Below are 21,193 nucleotides of genomic sequence, written 5' to 3'. Positions count from 1 at the left end.
CCATTTTGGCTATGTAGGCTATGCAACTATACGGGACTCATGAAGTTTGTTTACCAACAAACCCCAGAAAAGCTGAGCAAAAAATAAACAAACTCATTGAGAGCCCCGCTCACTCCTCGCCTACTTACTAAGAAAGTCGGAGAACCTAGTGTATCTAAGAACCTTGGGATACATAAACATCCTGGTAAGTGACGTAGGCTTTGTTTACCTTTTTACTTCTTGAATAACGAGTTCTGTATTAGTGTGCGTGTTTCTTCATCACCTTCTTTCCACCACATTGACCCTGAACAACGTTTAACTTTTTTCAACCTGGGTTCAAGCCAACCTGTATACATAACCAGGTGGCGAAGATTGATATAACTCACGCACACAATTCTGTATCCAAGAGCAAGTTCACTGGTGTTGGGAAAAAGTGGTAGAAATTTCGACACTTACGGCACATTTTGAAAATTTTGCCATGCAAAAACATTTTCAAGATCTGTGGCCTTCTAGTTTTTTTACAACACGTGTTGTATTTTCGCATGCTGTGATGCAAAAATACCAACATTTCTATCACATACGGCTGAAATAGAAACAGTGTTGTAAAAAAATACAACGCCCCAAGATCTTGAAAACATTTTTGCATGGTAAAATTTTCAAAACGTCAGAATTTCTACCACTTTTTCCCAACACCAGTGAACTTGCTCTAAACAGCATTCATGCAAACTACTGCCATTTTTACACCAACTTCATCTGTCGAGTGACTTATGTGAAGTTAAGGCCAAGGCCGGTGTTTCTGTTTCTTCTACAGAAACATTAAAATTCATCATCACCTCTGTGTTTTACCACATTGTGTTGATGCATGGTTTTTGACGTTATGTTGACACGTTACTGTTTACGGGTCATTGGATGCGCATCGCCTGAGAACCGTCAAATGCAAATTAAAAAGTTAACAGTTTCATAGGTTTATCCCCAACAATTCATTCAAGATCTCGTGCCATTTTAGTCGGCAACCGAAACGTAAGTAACATCTATGAACCAGCCCACGTTTGGTTTCAGACCACATTTGGATTGTATATTGTTAAAAGTCGTTTTAATTATCTCATCACAACAGAGCCCAAACATGACTGATTATGCCAAAAAATTCATGTTATTCCTTATGGACGAAAAATGTTACGATAACTATTTCGTAGATTTCGACCTACTCGATGGTAAGCTATTTTTGGAATCGATTTTTAATTGCTCGATATCATTTTGTTTCTAACCCCCGTATCTAACCTTTTACAGGCGATTGCTTCAGAGCGCTGCTAAGCAAAGGTCTCGGCCTGGGAATCATTGCTGGTTCGGTGCTGGTGAAAGTGCCACAGATCACAAAAATATTGGCCAACAAATCTGCCAAAGGTATAAATTTGTTCAGCGTATGTCTGGATCTGTTCGCCATCACCATCCACATGGCGTACAGCTTCGTAAGCGGATTCCCATTCAGCGCCTGGGGTGATACCTCGTTCCTAGCCCTGCAGACCGCATTCATCGCATTTTTGGTGCTGGTCTACGGAGGATCGATACCCGGTGCAGTTGCATTTGGATGTGCTTATTCGGCCGGCACCTACGCTCTGATGGGTGGAATGACTCCTTTGAACTACCTTCTGATTGCTCAGGGTTTCAATGTTCCGATCTTACTGCTGGGAAAACTTTCTCAGGCGTATACCAATTACAAGAACGGTAGCACCGGTCAACTTTCGGCAGTCACCTGTTTTATGCTATTGGCCGGTTCACTAGCTCGTATTTTCACCTCCATTCAGGAAACCGGAGACCAAATGATGATCATTACCTACGGATGTTCGTCGTTTGCCAATGCAGTTATCGTTCTTCAGCTCCTGTACTACTGGAATGCCGACAAAGAGGCACGAAACAAATCGGCGGATGTGGCAAAAAAGTCCAACAAAACCAAAGCGAAGAAAGTTGACTAAACTCATCGATTAATTACCATGTAAAATGGCTTATAAAAAGACGAAAGTAATAACTTCTATTCCATTTGATTCGATGTACAAACAGTTATGTACCAGTTTACCTAGCGACTTCTGTTGAATGGATTTACATTAGTTCCATCACAGTTTAGATGTTCAGAAATAGCAATTTTTGTATCCGCTTTAGAATGGGAGATTTCAGCGACAACGGTGAAGTTCGATTGTAGACGAGTATACATGTTCGATTAAGTGTGGTGCCGTTGAGTGAAAAAAAAACTGTAAACAATTTCTAATAAACGGATAAGTTGAAACCACGAGTGTTTTTTACTAAATTCATTTTAGAAGAAGACGGGCATCGTGTTTATTCAACCGCAACGAATAGTTGGTTTAACAGGTTTTTGTGCTAAATGATTCAAAATATGTTGCTTATAAACATGAGAAAACTGTAAATGGAACATGAGAAAACTGTTTTTTTCGAAAAATGATCAATTTGGTAGCCTCAGAAGTCAGAGATCCTTGGTCAGAGTGTTTTTCGATTTAAAACAAATTATTGGCAGTTGGTTGAAAATAAGGAGAGATTAAACATTAACTCCTTCTAAAGGCGGGGTTAGAAAAGTGTGGCAACAATTCGGAAATTATGCAGGTTTTTGAAGCACTACACAAAAACTTATGTTTTTGAGCGAATTGCCTCAAGATGATTTCTGGCTTAGTATGGAACGTGAGTAGAATTTAAAAATATCAGTTTTGTTTTTAAGCTCGCATATGTATTAGGTACGAACTTATAGAAAGTAACCGTTTAAACTTTGAAAACATGATAAAAGTTCCAATAATTTACTTAACGGATTTTTTTTTGTTCATCGCCGTGATAGTTTGTGAGTTAATTAATCGACTTTTTTAATTTAACTTTTAATTTACATTATTTACTTCAGTAGCTTTTTAAAATGCAGTTTACCAACGATTGAAGCCCTTTGAATTACGAAGCCTGTGGGTATGCGTTTACAAAAATGTTAATTGATTTTTTGTGATATAAGTACCTCCTACAGCTTTTTGGTGGGATGATTGAGCCAGCATGGATGAATCGAAAAATGTAATGTAAGATTTGCTTTGCAAACCCTTGAACTCATGAAGCAGAGACTCAAGCAGTATATATTCATTTGTATTTAATCATAATTTTTCAACCTTTCCGGAACTGATAAATCATATAATAAGAGGTTTTTAACTTACTAGTATCGATGGAGTTCAGGGAAGCTTAACAGGACGCAGCCAACTTATGAAACACGCATATCGTTCCGGAAGTGACGATCTCCGATGAAGTGGTCTTCTGACGGTTGAGTTTCATTCATCTGATCGCATCAGTTTAATACACTACATTGTCGGGTTATTTCTTTTGCGGTTCAAGTACACTTTTTTCTGCGGAACTATTTAAATAATCACTTGAACAAACTCCGCACTTGAACTGTTCAACACCGCAGCGTTATTTTTCTGCACTGAAAGTTCAATCTACACACAGGCGGTTTGATTTCCACTCAAATTGTTAGAGCAAGTTCACTGGTGTTGGGAAAAAGTGGTTGAAATTTTGACACTTAGAGCACATTTTGAAAATTTTCCCATGAAAAATCATTTTCAAGATCGTGGACTTCTAGTTTTTTTTTACAACACGTGTTGTATTTTCGCATGCTGTGATGCAAAAATATCAATATTTCTATCATTCTATCACATACGGCTGAAATAGAAACAGTGTTGTAGAAAAATACAACGCCCCAAGATCTTGAAAACATTTTTGCATGGAAAAATTTTGAAAATGTCAAAATTTCTATCACTTTTTCCCAACACCAGTGAACTTGCTCTTATGCAACCGTTTTTTACGTAAATATTTATCCAGTTTGTAAAACTTGCATGATCGTTCAATCAAAATGAATATCAGGACGCTTTAGAAGGACGACAACAGAAGCAAAATGGCTTCATATTTTGCCATATATCTGGAACCAGGTCAGGCAAATAGAAATTCGCTGCAGCATTTCCTTTTACTTTTCGGCAAAAAAATTAGCACAATTTAAAAAGAGTTGAAATCGAAACAAAATCGACAAAACTAATGATTTATAGATAAGGTATGCTTGTTATGTGAAATTTATAAACCTGTTCAATACAAACCTCTCTTAAGGGGGGGGTAGGGTCTAATGGGTATAAAAAAACACAATTTTCACGATTTTTTTCTAGAGCTATCGTTTAAACAAATGTATTCAAATTTTTTGCATTATACAAAGCATTGTTAAAAGAACATTTAGTAATTTTTTCGTAGAAAAATATTGAAAAATGAGCCGGTGACGGAGCATTTTCGAGGATTTGCGGTGGACACTGTATCTCAGCACAGAATCATCTGAAGTCAAAAAATCAGAGCAAAATATTTTTAATAGATGTTTTTCTGGACCCCAACGTTTTAATTTAACTAAAAAATATTTTTATGAAATTTTTGTGGCTGTTTGAAGTAAAAACTACGATTTTTCACTTAAAAATCCGCCATTTTTCACCTCTAAAATCTCCCCAAAGTAAAAAAATCAAAAAAGAAAAACGTTGGGGTCTGGTATTTTATATGTAGAAAATATGTTCCAAATTTTAAAAGAATCGGATAAGTAGTTTTCAAATGACGATGTCCACGGACTTTAAAAATGTGCTTTCGAGAAAAACACGTTTGAAGTTTCGGCTCTTGCTTTCTTGCAGTATTAGATAGGAGGAGATAAAGGCCTATAACTTCTACAGTTTTGCTTCAATTGACTTGAAAATTTGACACAACATTCTAGAAATGTTTTACAATAAGAAAATAAAAAAATAAAAAAATCGATTTTTTTAAAGTGTTAGACCCTACCCCCCCTTAAATACTTCAAAAAATGTTTTTATAATCATCATTCTAATGAAACAAAATTTGTTACTTGCTCACTGCTGCCAGCTGAGAAATTTACGAACAAAGTGAGCTCAAGTGTAAACAAAGTGAGCAAAATTTCACTTTAAAAAGTGTTTTTTCCATGCATACATTTTCCTTCACTCTGTTCAGCTGTCAAAATCCAGTGCGCCCGACCCCCATTTAATCAGACCAATTTGACGTTTGGACGAAACTGACTTTACGAACAAAAAAGTGATATTTCACTGCCTTATTGGGGTCTATCTGGTCACCCTATTTCCCCAAGCCTACTTTCGGAATCACATGAACAATATGCCGGAGTTGTATTTAAGTTAAACATTATGGTCAAAAAGACGATTAAACCATAAAAATGATCGATTGTGAAAGTTTTTAAAAGCTAATTTGTAGGTGATCTTACATTTTGTCACGCCATTTTTTCAAACAAATATTAACAAGGTCATTTAATTTTAGGCCTTCTATAAAACAAGTAAAGTGTAAGATGTTTTTTGTTAAATGTCTGATTTTTGGAATTTTGGAACACTTCCTCCTATATTTTTGTTGCGAAAGTTTTCTACTATTTTTTTTTTAAATATTTCATTTCCAAAACTGATAATTTTTCAATGCATTTTTATGTGCTGTTTTATAATTTCCGTTTAAAATAGAAAAAGTCATGCACATTTGAAATATTGTTTTTTTTTAATCTTTTTTCTTATAAATGGAGCAAATTTTAAATTTTGAAGAAAATCGGTTGACGCAAACCAGCCGTATAGTGAAAAATCCCCGTAGGCCGACGTTTCACCGGGCACTATAATTTGAATGGTGAGGTTAAAGTTGAGTAGATTTGAATGATACAACAGGTTATAAACTTCCGCAGTCTACCATAAAGAGAAATTTTAGGAACCATCTTTTGCGAACTCCACAAATCCTCATATGAATCGCCCAATTTTTCAATTGAACATCGAACAGGGCCCCTAACTTCGCTGCTGAAAGTTTATCAGCAGTATTTAAGGCTACGTTCCAATCAAATCACTGATAACGAATGTAGTCTGATATCGGTTCTTATCGAACAAGCGATTTTATTTTTCATTCAATTTCAGCTCAGAACAGAAGGAGCGCAAGGTGCCTCAGTTCCTTTCGAGTGTGCAAACGTGGTGGGTGATTTGATTTTTCCGCCGCCACTAAGAAATTTTGTGAATCCATATCCGGTTGGAAGTGCTCGGGGTGATTCAATATTTGTGATAGCGGTTTTCATTTGTTCTCTCAAAGAATTCAACCTGCTTTGTGATATTTTTTAATCGAATTCTGCGCTTGCATTGTAAAAGTTAATGACTATTGATCACGAGAGCAATGGCGGATCGAAAAGAAGAAATTGTGAGTAGCTTTTATTCAAACATCGGATAGTCATCGAAGGTCATGGTTAAATCTAGAAAAAGTGGGGCAATACCAGGCTGAATTAGCATATGTGATATGAAGATTGTTAAGTGTCAAATGAAGAAAGTGAAAGAGTGCCACCACAAAAAAAATCCAATAAATAACTTGACACATTTGCGTCCGATAGGGCTTATCATTTTTTTTTCGTAGGTGGTGTCAAACTTTGAGATAGCGTGATCGGCTCGTTTGGCGAACCAATCAATTCAACAACATATCTGTAATCAATTACACTTGGAGGGTGGAGTGCACTCCTTCATGTCGCTGTCGAAGAAAAAAGAACAAATGCGAATCAACGCGGATGTGAAATTTGAAATGCAACTCTTCGCACATGTGGGAAATACAAGTGACAAATTTTTAATCAGCTTGTGAAACTGCAAGAACGTGATTTTATGTTCCAGTAATTTTGTAGAATATTTAAAGTGTGCACGTTATTTAAAACTGGCTTAGATAAAACATATAATAGCTTAACCAGGGATCCCCGGATTTTAAAACTGTTGAAATCGAACGAATACATTTGCATTTTATACCTCCAAGTTTTACAACTTGAGTTTTAAGGTTATCAAATATTAGCAATGGTTAAAAGACGATCCTACTACGAGACATCAAAATTTCCTATTTCAGGAATGGATATTGATCCATATACAAATCTGATCAAATCAAATATTGCCATTTGTTCTGCAAACCACACTTGAACTGCGATTATGTTTTTCCAGGGAGAATGGGTTTGGTTGGTGGCAAAGAAGAAGAACACGGAATTCGACATTCCCTATGCGGGACGTGTCGTTCGAACGCATGCTGGCAAAACTTTGATCGTGGATGATGAGGGCATCGAAAGCTGGGTCAAGGATGACGAGGTATGTATCGATTGATTTATGTTCATTTGTACACCTTGATAGTCTAGATTTTCTAAAAAAAAAGTGGCTCCAGAGAGTTATCTTCGACTTCACAGAAAATTCATTAATTCATCACAACGTAAGGCACCAAGCACGAATGTGAAGGCAAAGTTTTAAAATGATTTTGCGATCTTGACCTTAATCCTCTATTTTATGTTTGTTTTTTATTTTATCTTAACTGAAAAGTTGGAAATAACGACTGTATTCGATAAAAATGCAACAATTTGATTTGTGAATAGCTTTTGAATGCATGGATGGAAATTGATGAAATTTTCAGTTAAGCTATCTTGGTAATGTTTACGTGTACAAAATTGGGTGACAATCTGTCAAGTTGTTTGTGAGATGGCGTCCAATACAGAAGTTCATTGACAAATTTTTTTGAACAGGACGGAGAATAATCCAGGAAAAATCCAGTGGGAGACCCAACAACAGCTTGAAATCATTTTTTTGACAATTATTTAACCGCGTTGTAAATCGTTTAAAGAGTTCTGGAGGATCTAACAGTGAGCTTAAATTTGAATGAAAGTGAAGATGATTGATTCCATGAAACCAAGGAATGTGAGAGCTTTTCTCAAGCGCATTCCGAAAATTTCAATAGGGGAAATGATAGAAAAGTAACTGGACTAGTTCGGCTATCGGACTAATAAACAGAGCTGACTTCATCTCTACAAAGTCTATAAGCATGCCCACCAATAGAAAACAAAATATGGTGGTCAAATCGTGCTCAGAATATTTGGAGCGCTTGTAGGGGGATATTTTGAACAATTTAGTAATGAACAGTAAAATATACTCTTTAACTGGCACAAGAAACATTTCGTTGAAAAGTCCCTTCCGCATGTTCCGGAAATATGCAAGGTTAAAACAAAATTAAAAATTTAAGAAATTTAGTACTTAAGCAGGCTAACGATCTGTGGAAGCGACAAATCAATCAGTGTTTCATAACGATGACAGATGAATGATTAAATGTAAAAAGAAGATTTCTTCCAAAAGTAACCGTTTTCCCTGCATTGTAATTCAAGTCCCACAAAGTTTAAACTCTATTTTGGTTGGATTTCTAGATAATTTAAGATGAAATCCATGTTACATTAGCTATTAACGTAACTGGTAAATTTAAAACCTTTTTTAAATAAATTTCCAAAATTATTTTCATTGGGTTAATACAGGCATGTCAAACTGGGGGTTTGCGGGCCGCATGCGGCCCGCGGCGTTGGTCAATGCGGCCCGCGTAGTCCCGTCTTAAATTTTCATAAAATTTCCTACTACACAGAAGTACGCTGGCTTTTCTGACACAAAATATTAAACAGCTTTTTTTTGCTACGAGAGGAAATAATATTATTTTTGGAAATGAAAGATGAACCTGTTGAACATTTTCAAGCAGGCGACTGGGTTCAGGATTTGGCATTTGACGTTGATCTCACTGGCCACCTGCAAGATTTGAACTTTAAGCTTCAAGGAAAAGAAAAAAATATAACAACTGCTTCTGATGATGTAAAAATCTTTCAAGCGAAGTTACGGTTATGGATCAACCAAATTTCCAAAGAAAACCTTGTGCACTTCTCTACGTGTCAAGAACTGAAAAGATCAAATGAGGCTGCATCATTTGGTAAATACGTTCTTCACCTAGAATCGTTACTAGATGCATTCAAAAGCCGTTTTCGTGACTTTAATTCATACGAGCAAGAATTTTCGTTGTTTGTATCTCTATTTTCGTTTGCTCCTAAAAATGCTGCTGGTAATTTGCAACTAGAGTTGATAGAGCTGCAGAGCGATTCTTTATCAAAAGCGAAATACATTGAAGTGGCTGTACCAAAATTATACAACTATTTGCCTGAACGCTACGTTGAGTTACGGAAATTTGTTGCCAGAATTCTTGCTATGTTTGAAAGTAGATATCTATGTGAGCAGTTTTTTACCATAATGAAAGCTACAAAAACTCCTCATCGTTCGAGATTATCTTATAAAAATTTATCATCAATAATGAAAGTGTCAGTGACAAATAAACTTCAACCTGAGATATAATAATTATTATTATAATATAAGAATGTTAAACATTAAAAGCTTACATAAAAATTTAACCGAAAATTTTATTCCTAGTTTACTAATAACTATATTCCATTTCATTGTATCTAATCTCCGCGAAACTAATATGTTATGTTTTCTAACTGATTTTGGCTGCGGCCCTCTACGTCATAGAGAATTTTTAATGCGGCCCGCACCCTTAAACGAGTTTGACATGCCTGGGTTAATAGATCTTACGCCTCTGAAATTTTGTTACAAATGTCTGGCAAAACTTCCAATAAATTAAAGATCATCGAGACTCACAGGGAACAATGACCTACACATATTCGTAAACATAGGAAAATAATGTTGTTTTTTTATATAGCACAACATTTGCACAGTTTTTTTTTGCAATTTTTTGTATTTTTGTGGATACTTACAAGGATAAGCAAAAAAAAAACAAACAAACCCACAGAACTCATCAATCAAATAAAGATGTTAAAATTTTAAAAATGTTCAATTTACCATGGACTTCCGTTAAACAATCTGTATTGTAAGTTCTTATTATTGTAGGTCATTGAAAAATTGCGAATATTGGACCATAGAGAAAGTTTATACTTTGCAACTTTTCCTTCCACTCAAGCACCTAAAATTCCAGAATCTGGAAAAAAACTACAAAATAATATTTATTGAAATTCACAAATATATTGTAACATTGTTGAAAATTCAAAAAGAATTTTAAATTTGCAATCAAGCATGTCATTTGATATTTGAGCTTCAGAACAAAATCATACAATTTATAAAATTAATTTCTTAATACGGTTTTTGAACAAGATTAACATATTGAGATTAAAAATCTTATTTCGATTTGAATAGTAGGATTCAAAAAAAAATTACCCCCTCAAACTCCTTTTTAAAATTAAAATTCAAAACAAATTTACTATCCAAAGTTGAAAATTTATGGTAAAATGAAAAATTATGAAGTTTCGAATTACAAACTACGCAGTTAACCCTCCAAAGCTGTTCTACAGGTAATTTGTTGGAGTTCCCCTGGCCGCAAATGTTAACCTTTTTCTGATAATATTGGAATTATTGTGTAGACGTTTAGATATTTTTTTGAGGATTCCAATGTTTAAAAATTAAGAAGATAAGTTTTATCAGGTTATCTGTAGTAGGTCCAGAATTGAAAAAAAAATCTGAAAAACAATTTGATTTCAAAATTATTTGTAATTTCTGCTTTGCATTATTTAAGTTAAGGTTGCCAGAAATTTATCAGCACGTATCCGAGCTGGCAAATCCCGGCAATTTTATATAAAAAGGTGGTAAAATCCGGGCAAATGGTTTCAAAATTTACGACAAAAAATGCGGGCAATATCCGGGCAAATTTTGACTAAACTTAGAAATTACTCAACAAAAATTAAGTAGGTAAACAAAATTGAAAAAAGGTTTTCCATCCAATTGTATTTTAGGCTTCCGAAAAACCTTTCATGACTATTTTTATAAAACTTGCTCAAAAAATTTTGTTTTGTTGGCAAAAAAAATTCCTCAAAATTTGTTTTATTTTGTTGGATTTGCCAAATAAAATGCATAAATCCGGGCAAAATCCGGGAATTTTTCGAGGATATCCGGATAACCAGGCCGGGACGAACTGTACCAAAATTTTGTATTAAATATCCGGGCAAAACCGGATAAAAAAAAGCAATCTGGCAACCTTAATTTAAGTTTTTCTGTGAGCTGAACCCAGGAATTACTGAACACAAATCAAGAAAAAAAAACTTGAATGAACAAACTTTCGCCATAACTTATCAGCAGTTTTTAAACAGTATTTTGGGCTTTCAAAAAACCTTACATGAAAAATTTTATAAAACTTGCTTCATAAATTTCGCTTTGGATGCAAATATGTAGTTTAAAAAAAAATTTTTTTTTGTTACTTTTAGCAAATAAAGTAAATAAATCCGGGCTTTTTCCAATGAAATCCGGGCAACCGGGCCGGACTGGACTTTTGTCAAACTTCGTATTATATATCCGGGCGAACCCGAATTAAACCGAGAAATCTGGCAACCATAGGAATCCTTTTTTAATGACTGTCCGCCAACGGCAACGTGGATAAATAAAAAGTCGCGGCGAATGCCATAAAGATGGTAAAGCCACACGACTATAATCAAAAATGTTTCATTATTTTTTGGAGTTGTCAAGAATAAATCCATCCGACAATGCATACATATGTGGAGGTCCGATGAACATTTTTATCGCTATCCCAGATTTTCCGGTAGAAAAAAATCTGACTTAAAAATGACATCCAATTATGGCTTTGTTCGCTGTATCTCAATTTTCAATGATCCGATTTTGAAGACTGAAATTTATGTTGTTGTCTCGATAATCATTTTCATAGAACACACTTGATCTATCAATAATCTCAGTTCTTCAGTATATTGGAATGATGGTTAAGAAGATTTGAATGTGAGGAGTGGAGCTGTTATTATACACACGAAGATTATTGATCATATTGTTGAAGGCGTATACAGGAATTTCTGAAACAAAATAGTTGTTTATTCAACAAGTTACAAAAAGCTTGTTTTTTATCTCGTGTTAATTTATCCAACGAGCTATTCTTATTTGAAATCTATAATTGACCTTCAAAAAGTGCACGTCAACAAAAAATCGCTTGTGAACGACCATGCCGATATCCAGAAAATGTCCGACCAAGTAGGTCTTGAATTGTTCATTGGCGAGGAAAAAAATAGTATCAAAAAAAGCATAAATGAACAATTGATATAGAAATTGTAATTAAAAATTAAACAAAGTACTAGATTTTCAACATATGAAGAAAAAATTGGTTTGTGCGACATGTTGCAAAAGTGGATTTTTTTAGTGTGAGTTGTGTGAGTGAGTGTGAGTTTTTTGAGTATGAAACGTAAATAATTATGTTGAGTGCTGAAAAAATCGCGTTTTGCAACGAGTTGCATACACAATACATACACGCATGTTTTAACAGTCTTTCATTCCAAAATGTTTAACACAATAAATCAAGATTTGAGCTCGATTTTTGATTATTTTATTCTGTTGAATGCGTGATATTCTATTGATTTCGAATGAATTATTTTGGACATTTTTTTGTGTTTAAAGTTTAAAAAAAATTGAGATGATTTGGTTGTGTTGTGGAGCCCACTGTGACTGATCAGTAGTTGATGAGAAGTGAGATCCTGTGACATCTTAGAACAGTGACATACAATTGATAACATGCATATAAACAACATTAGATTCGAGTTCGTTAGAAACGTGTTTAGAGGAAAGTAGTGCCGAAATTAAATCTTACCATTTCTACGATAAAAGTTATATTACGAGCGAGTGCTCTGTAGTAAGTTTCACTTTATTCTGTTTGGCTTAATTGAATTCATTTATAGTTATTATTTAAGGTAGAGATATAAGCATTGAACTTCGGACATCCATATTATAAAAAACAGTTATTCACACAGTTCTAACGGTAACCTCAATCATCATATAAAATTTATTAATATGTTACTAATTTCGAATATTGTACTACAGAAGATACTAAAAGCGACTGAGTAGCCAAAACTACAGTTTAAAGTTTCTGTCTGCCTACAATCGTGAGTTGGAAAAGGGTCGTAGTTTAGAAACACTGGAACACCAATAATGTACGGTAAACTGCAGGTTTAAAATTAGAATTAAACTAACTTTCTTTATATGTTTTAGTTTGAAGCATCAGCTATTAAAATTTGTGTTTCATTCACCCCTTCGACCTCCCTAACAGGTTGATTCCTGAGTGAGCACAACGCGTTTCAATTTTGTATGGAAATTTGTATGGAAGAAGAAATTTTTGCACATTAAATCATCCAGAAAATTCAAATAAGCTTGAAATGAAGTCGGTCTTTAATTTTTGGTTTTGACTATTCTTAAGCTTCATTTTTTGCTAACATGACAAGCAGATAAGAATTTCATGAAAAAAGTTATAACTATTTCAAAATAAAAAATCTGAATCCATTGAAAAGTATTTGAAAATTGCGGATTTGCTTTTAATGATAGCATGAAATGTTTTTGCAAAGGTTATATAAATCAATAAATTCTCTGGCGATGCAAGCAGTTTTTTTTGAGATTTTTTTTTATTTCCATCCTATGGTTACAAAGCTTGCAAATAAGCAAAAAACGTAAAAATTTAAAAAAATATTTTGAAAAACATTTTTTTTATAACATAGAATAACTTTTCTGGGGTAAAAGTTAGGTTTTTGCTTTGTTCACATGAATAGTACTGCAAGAATCAAGGAATATTTTTCATCCAAAGTGGAATTTTTTGGAACTCTCAGTATATCTCTGGCGATTTTGAATAAAAAATTTTGTTTTCCCACACAAATTTCCATACAAAATTAAAACTCGTTGCGCTAATTTAGGACTGAATGGATCGCTTCCAAAATTTTTATTGCTATTTCTGGCATCAAAAACAATCAAAAAAAGTTATGGGAGGTGTAAAAATTTAAGAATTTGAAATTTCCATACAAAGCTTACAGCGGTCTAAAGTATTATGTTATCTAGTTATCGTCTAAATACAGGTCCCGGCAACGATACAGGATTTGTCTATGTATCGTGTGACCAATATCTTTTAACTAAGTGTTGGTGAATCTCGTTTTTAAGCTTTTTTTTTCCTCAGATTTAAGCTTTTTTTGCCTTGAGAGCATAGGAGATGAAAGCTCAAATCAGGGGGAAAAAGCTCAAATCTGAAAAAAACAGCTTAAATCTGTCAAAAAAAAAGCTTAAATCTGAGAGATGTGCTCCACACGAATTCTATAGCATTGCCGCCTTGTGCCAATAATGCAATTTTTACTTACATGCATAAGTGTGTGTGGAAATAGTTTAAACTCGAGGTTTGATCGTGTTATCGCAAAAAAAAAAAATCGTGGAAGCCGAAAGCACCTTTAATGCACTTATACCCCTTTGGCTTCAAAGGGCCTCATATTAGTAAAAGTAAGGAAATTGAGATTTCCTCACAAAATTAGCTGTAACTTTGTCAAATTCCATGTTTTCCTATCAAAATTTCGTGAGATAATGTAAACAAGTACATTCTAGAACAAGGTTGCCAGATTTTTTTCAGAATGTGTACGAGCCAGATAAATCCGAGCAATTTTATCTAAAAACCTGGCCAAATCCAAGCATTTGATTTCAAAATTGTCGACCAGAAATCCTGGAGAGTCAAGAACAAAAAACTCGAAAAAACACATTTTCATTATTTGTTTTGGCAAAAAAGTGAATAAACCCGAAATGTTTTCAATGAAATCTGGGCAAACGGGCCGAACCAAAATTTTCCTAAATTTTGTTTAATTATCCGGCAAACCTGGATAAAATCGGGTAATCTACCAACCTTATTCCAAAATCCGATCAAATTAAAAAAAATCAACACGATCAAAAATTGAAGCTGTTTGAATACGAGGTTGGTTCCGCGGTAACAGGTGATTTTATTCTATTTGGAAGTATGATTCTATACATCCATATATACAATCTATAGGAAAAACTACATAAGCCTGATGATCGATATCATCTTAGAACATTATAAAATCAACATTTGCATAAATTCAAAGCATTTTGAGTAAGAGAACATTCCAACTGCAGAGAAGATTACGCAAATACGTTGATTCCATACATACATCAATCCAAAATGAATGAAACCAACCTTATATTCAAACAGCTTTAATTTATTGATTTTTTAGTCTGTTTTGAAAAAAATGGTAAGATACTAGAATGTATTTTTTTAACATAATCTCACAAAATTTCGAGATATACAATCTTTTCTGATGTTAGTGACCATCTACAAATACTCACGTCCTTCAATTTATTAGGTGATAAAAATGTAACAATTCTAAGAAAAGAGATAGTTGACTACGCTAAACTAAACAGCTTATTTGTGAATTATTTAAACAGTATTCAACTACCAGAAAGTGTTGATGAAGGCCTACAAGAAATCACATCAACTTACAATCGCTTTGTGAATGTTTCTACTCGTACACTTAATAAAAGGGTAAAACTTAAAGGTAATTGCTGTCCGTGGATGACATTTGACCTGTGGACACTCATCAAAATAAAAGATAATTATTTAAAACGATCAAAAAAGCATCCTAATGATAACAATTTGAAAGAGATGTTAATTCATTTAAATAAAAAAGTGAGTGCAAAAAAACAAGAATGTAAAAGGCTCTATTACGAGCGCTTATTAAATAATTCTCCGCATTCTAAGCTCTGGAAAAACATAAATACGCTCTTAGGTAAATCTAAAACGACTTCCTCAATCAACCTTTCAGATGAAAGAGGTGTTATAACCAATAGTACACAGATTTGTGAGAAATTTAACAAACATTTTTCCACAATTGGAAAGAACCTGGCTAAAGAGATTCCAATAGACACTGAAAATGATCATTTGTCTCATATCGCACAGGTAGAAAATACAATCTTCTTACGACCCGCTAATGTAAACGAGGTTCGATTAGTTATTTTTTCACTTAAAAATAAAAAGGGTCATGGACCAGATGGCTTCCCTGTTAATGTCCTAAAAAAAACCATGAAACATTCTCGTACATACTCACACAATATTTTAACCAAATATTAGAGTCAGGAGTTTTCCCGAACTGTCTAAAAATTGCGAAAGTTATCCCTGTTTTTAAGGCTGGCGATTCGCTTGACGTCAATAACTATCGTCCTATCTCGACCTTAAGCGTTTTTAGTAAAGTGTTCGAGAAGCTTCTTGTTAATAGGATTGTAGACTTTCTAAATCAGAACAATATACTCTATAAACTGCAATATGGATTTAGATCAGGCTCGAGCACTCAAATTGCCATCTCAGAATTAGTGGAATCTATCATATGTAAAATAGAGTCAAAAAATGTTGTTGGGGCATTGTTTTTGGATCTCAAAAAAGCTTTCGACACTCTAAATCATGACATATTATTGTCCAAATTGCATAAATACGGGATAAGAGGAACAGCAAATAATATCCTTCGTAGCTACCTAGAAGATCGCAAGCAGTTTGTGGCTATTGAAAATACAAGAAGCGAATTAAGAAATATTGATATCGGTGTACCACAAGGGAGTAATATCGGGCCATTACTTTTCCTCTTATATGTAAATGATTTATGTAACCTTCAACTTAAAGGCACAGCACGTTTATTTGCCGATGATACAGCAATTTTTTATTCAGAAACTTCACCTGATATTATAATTCAGCACATTGAAGACGACCTAAAACTGCTTTCAAAATATTTCAATTCAAACCTACTTTCACTTAATTATACAAAAACCAAATACATGTTGTTTCGTTCTTCACATAAAAAACTGCCTCGTACTAATGACCCAGCTATGAATGGTAATACGATTGAGAGAGTTAGTTGTTTCAAATACTTAGGAATTTACTTAGATGAAACTCTTTCATGGAATCGTCAAATTGAACACCTGGAAAAAAAATTACTCCTCTTTGCGGTGTTCTTTGGAAACTGAGAAATTTTGTTCCCCAACATGTTCTCTTTAAATTTTATTTTGCGTTTATTCACTCTCATTTGAACTACCTTGTTATGATATGGGGAAGAGCTTCTTTGTCTCACTTACAGAAACTTCAAACGCTCCAGAATAGATGCTTGAAAAACATCTTAAAACTCCCTTTGTTATTCCCTACCTTTCAGCTATACTCTTTAAGAACGCATAACGTTCTTCCAATATCTGAACTCTGTGATTTGCAAACTGTTATATATATCTATGATAATCTACACTCAACTGAAAATATTCAAAACCTCCATTTTACTACGGGGTTGCGAACTCATAACACTCGCCAGTCAGATTTCTTGCAACGAAGCCGATCCACAACATCATTAGGGCAAAAAAGAATTTCGTTTATTGGATTTACTAAATACAACACCTTACCAACTGATATTAAAAACATAACCAATCGTTCCATGTTCAAAACCAAAGTGATACAGCTTTTGAAAGAAAAATTGAACCATTAAAACAGTCGATCATCAACCAGTCTTTGTTTTGCTTACCTTTTGCATATTTGTAGCGTTAATTTCTAATATTATTATTCTTTAAAAAATTGTAGTTTGTATTTTTATCTTATTAAATTATTGAACATAACTTGATAAAATTAGTAAATATAATTAGTGTAATAGTAAATATAGTATAATGAATCTCTTCAAAGGAAATTATTTTCCATTGAGATTCATATTGTTGTCAATTTAGTTAAATAATACATTTCCTCGCACGACATTAAACAATTTTGTGTTCTCAGCATGATTAAAATTTGCTCGCGTTAACTTTTATTATTCATTGCTGCCAGACATGCTGAGAACAGTAGCGTCCATTACCAGGGGGCTCAATTGAGCCTTTTGGTGTGGGGGAGTGTGGTGGGCCGCTACAAATTTTAATAAAAAAAAAAAAACATGAAATTTGACTGTTATACATAATTTTTTAAGCAATCTCAATTTTCCATACTTCTACTAGAAAGCAGTATCTCTCTTCTTAGTGCACGTAGAACGTTCAAAACTCAATAAATCAAGAGTTTATAAGTTTAACTAGCTTGTGGTAAAGTTTCATGAAAAAATATCACTTGTGAGGGAAATGGAAGTCTGTCAAAGCTGGAAATTTGTTCTGTTCTGCGCGGTTTCATTCTTTTTGAACGGAACTGGTTTAACATTGGAAAAAATTCTAAATATTCAACATTAAAAAAAAGTTTTTTTTTTTAACTTTTTCAATCGGCACTATTTGATTTTTCCGTTATCTCGAAAGCATTTCCCGTACTAATTTAATATTGATATTATTCCAGATCATCAAACCGATGCATGTCACATCCCAGAAAACGGTCAACGATATGATAACGCTCGGCGACCTGCAGGAGTATGCCATTTTGCGGAATTTGGTTGTCCGATATCGCCAGAAGCAAATCTATGTATGGGATACGCTTCCAATATTTTCGGAAGCGGATAGATCACTAATATGTTTGGTTTTTCTTTTTTAGACCTACACCGGAAGTATGTTGGTGGCGATTAACCCGTACGAAATCTTACCGATTTATACCTTCAATGAGATCAATCTGTATCGGGATAAGAAAATTGGAGATCTGCCTCCGCATATTTTTGCCATTGGAGACAGCGCCTACCAGGAGATGTGCCGAGATGGGAAAGACCAGTGTATTGTGATAAGTGGGGAATCTGGGGCAGGGAAAACGGAAAGCACGAAACTGATTCTGCAGTACTTGGCAGCGACTAGTGGAAAACATTCATGGATCGAGCAGCAGATCATTGAGTCCAATCCCATTCTGGAAGCTTTTGGAAATGCTAAAACTGTGAGGAATGATAACTCGTCCAGATTTGGCAAGTACATCGATGTTCATTTCAACCGTGAGGGGGTCATCAGTGGGGCTAAAATCGATCAGTATCTGCTGGAGAAATCAAGAATAGTGAATCAGAACAAGGGCGAACGCAACTATCACATTTTCTATGCCATGCTAGCCGGCATGAGTAGGGAGGAGAAGAAATCGCTGGAGCTTGAGGACGCTTCGAAATATCAATATCTGACAGGTGGTCATACACTGGAATGTGATGGAAGGAATGACGGAAGCGTGAGTGGTTGGATTTATTTATTGCTCTGATAACGGATTGATAAAAAGGTTGACTCATTTCAGGAATTTGCGGACGTTAAGGCTGCTATGAAAGTTTTGACATTTACCGATCAGGAAATTATTTCTATTTTTGGTTTGCTGGCGGCGATTCTCCACCTGGGAAATATCAAATACAAATCAATAATTGTTCAAAATTTGGATTCAGTTGAAGTAAACGATCCATCGAATGTCACCAGAGTGTCTAACCTTTTGAAAGTAGCCAAAAATGCTCTGGTATCAGCTCTCACGCGCAAGACGATCATTGCTCATGGGGAGCGTGTAGTGTCCAATATTTCTAAAGATCAAGCAGTCGAAGCGAGGGATGCTTTCGTTAAAGCCATTTATGGGAAAATTTTCATCATGATTGTTGAAAAAATCAATCAAACAATCTTCAAATCAGTAAACAAGTCACGCTTATCGATTGGAGTCTTGGACATTTTCGGCTTCGAGCAATTTGAAACCAACAGTTTCGAACAGCTGTGTATCAATTTTGCCAACGAGAATCTGCAGCAATTTTTCGTTAAACACATCTTTAAGGTAGAGGTTTTGCTCACTTAACTTTACGGAATACTTTAACCCGTTTTTTTTAAATTCTAGATGGAACAAGAGGAATACACACGCGAGGGAATCAACTGGACTAACATCGAGTTTATCGACAATCAGGACGTACTGGATATGATCGGAATGAAAACACTGCACATAATGGCGTTGATCGATGACGAGACTCGCTTCCCTAAGGGAACGGATCTGACGATGCTGGAAAAACTGCACAGCACCCATGGTTCGAAAACCATCTACCTGAAGCCCAAATATGACAACGTGGCAGCGTTTGGAGTGCAACATTTTGCGGGGATTGTGTTCTACAACGTCAAAAGTTTCCTGGAAAAAAATCGCGATACCTTCAGTCCGGATTTGAAAGAACTTGTGACCAAAAGTGGAAACGAATTTCTGGTTCGACTTTTTGCCACGGATGATTCCCTGGATACGTCCAAGAGGTCTATTACGCTATCGCTACAGTTTAGGAACTCGTTGGAAGCACTCATGCGAACGCTGTCCGCCTGTCACCCGTTCTTCGTCCGATGCATCAAACCTAACGAGCACAAAAAGCCGAAGGTAAGTGGGAAAACCAAAAAAAATCAACTACCTGTACTAAGTTTACTTGGTTCATTTTAAAAACTGCAAGCTCTTTTTCTTTAGAAAAAGTTCAGGTCAGTCGGGTGCCTAAAAAAGTTTAAATTTTGAATATTTTGACCCTAAAAATTCACAAAGAAAATGAAAGTTATAATAAAAAAAAATATGCCAAAGATTAAAAAAAATGCGTAAATGATCATAATCTGGTGTTATTAGAAAAAATATCTGGTTCAAAATCAACTTTTTGAGATAAAACAAAGAGGTTATTCTTGTAAAATTTTTGTCGTTTTTTTCAAATTTTTTGTAATTAGTAATTTTTCCTTTTATTTTGAGGTTTTTGGATTGCTTTAGGACCACGGCAGTAAAAAAAATATATGGAGCACCATCGTGAATTTTGAAATGAGTTTTTATTAATTTTTCATGGCAATTCTGGGTGTTTTTTTTAAATTTTCGATATGAACATTTTCGCTGTCACCCTAATGTCCATAGGTTTTCATTTTCAAACTAAGATACACGACTTAGCAAGTGACCTTCGCCTTTATTAATGATGAAAAGATAAGAAATCCAGCTTTCGTTTTATCTATCTGGAATTGTTCAGTATTGTTTTGGCTCGAATATTGGATTCTTTTGACAAGCAGAATCATGAATTGCGCTTCAATGTTATTTTACCAAATAAACTTTTGAATTGGAAACTATCAATTTAAACAATCTATACATATTATAATCCTTTATGTCAACAACTCAAGCTTGTCATCAACACTTAATAAAAAAAAGATTGTGTCCAAAAGTTCAATTTTAGGCGTAATAGTGATTGATCTGAAGTTTTGTCTATTTGACTTTCAGAAACTATTAATTCATAAATCGAGCTAGGTAATCTTAAAAGATGAGGGACAAAAAAAGGCATTGAATTTTTTTTTCAAAAGGCCAAACTGATTGTTCACGGACAAAGGGTGTCGTGTCCCATATCAAATTGCATTACAGTAAAAATGCTGTAAACAATACCTAGCTGATAAACCATTTGTGATCGTTTGATATTTTTACTTGATTTCAGTTCCAAAACATATTCGTACAATCGTACATAAGTCTACCTAAAAAAATTGATGCAGCGTCTGAAAGCAGCCTTTTTTATACAGAAACCAACTTTTTCATTCAAATTTACCTTTTTGAGATTTTCACCGAACGTCTGCTTCAAAATAGCTCAGTATTTTTCAATGGTTGTGTCTTGAAGATTTTTTTTAAAACTTTGAAATGC

At 34.5% G+C, this 21,193-nt stretch overlaps 2 protein-coding genes across 2 annotated transcripts in view; both read left to right on the top strand.

The window, feature by feature from the left end:
- The first annotated feature begins 848 nt into the window (after nt 1-848).
- On the top strand, nt 849-2,260 carry LOC129743695 (mannose-P-dolichol utilization defect 1 protein homolog). The gene is made up of 3 exons (XM_055735795.1): nt 849-999; nt 1,094-1,190; nt 1,267-2,260. Exons 2-3 carry the CDS (start codon nt 1,103-1,105, stop codon nt 1,947-1,949), a joined length of 771 nt encoding a protein of 256 aa, XP_055591770.1. The 5' UTR covers nt 849-999; nt 1,094-1,102; the 3' UTR covers nt 1,950-2,260.
- A 3,728-nt stretch (nt 2,261-5,988) lies between these two features.
- LOC129743692 (myosin-VIIa-like) overlaps nt 5,989-21,193 on the top strand; it is a 39,902-nt gene continuing 24,697 nt past the window's right edge. Inside the window, exons 1-6 of the mRNA XM_055735790.1 lie at nt 5,989-6,213; nt 6,987-7,127; nt 17,977-18,099; nt 18,169-18,771; nt 18,835-19,347; nt 19,408-19,923. Coding sequence (XP_055591765.1) covers nt 6,190-6,213; nt 6,987-7,127; nt 17,977-18,099; nt 18,169-18,771; nt 18,835-19,347; nt 19,408-19,923 — 1,920 coding nt within the window. The 5' untranslated portion in view covers nt 5,989-6,189. The remainder of the gene's footprint in view (nt 6,214-6,986; nt 7,128-17,976; nt 18,100-18,168; nt 18,772-18,834; nt 19,348-19,407; nt 19,924-21,193) is intronic.

The sequence above is a fragment of the Uranotaenia lowii genome, chromosome 2 (genome assembly GCF_029784155.1).
Source record: "Uranotaenia lowii strain MFRU-FL chromosome 2, ASM2978415v1, whole genome shotgun sequence".
Classification (NCBI taxonomy): Eukaryota; Metazoa; Arthropoda; class Insecta; order Diptera; family Culicidae; genus Uranotaenia; species Uranotaenia lowii.
Note: the sequence above shows the minus strand (reverse complement) of the source record. Positions and strands in the feature narration are given on the sequence as shown.

Excerpts from the sequence above, each read along its gene's own strand:
- LOC129743695 (XM_055735795.1), top strand. The coding sequence starts at position 1,103 with ATGACTGATTATGCCAAAAAATTCATGTTATTCCTTATGGACGAAAAA. Across the intron at positions 1,191-1,266 it reads AGATTTCGACCTACTCGATG|GCGATTGCTTCAGAGCGCTG; the intron begins GTAAGCTATTTT and ends AACCTTTTACAG.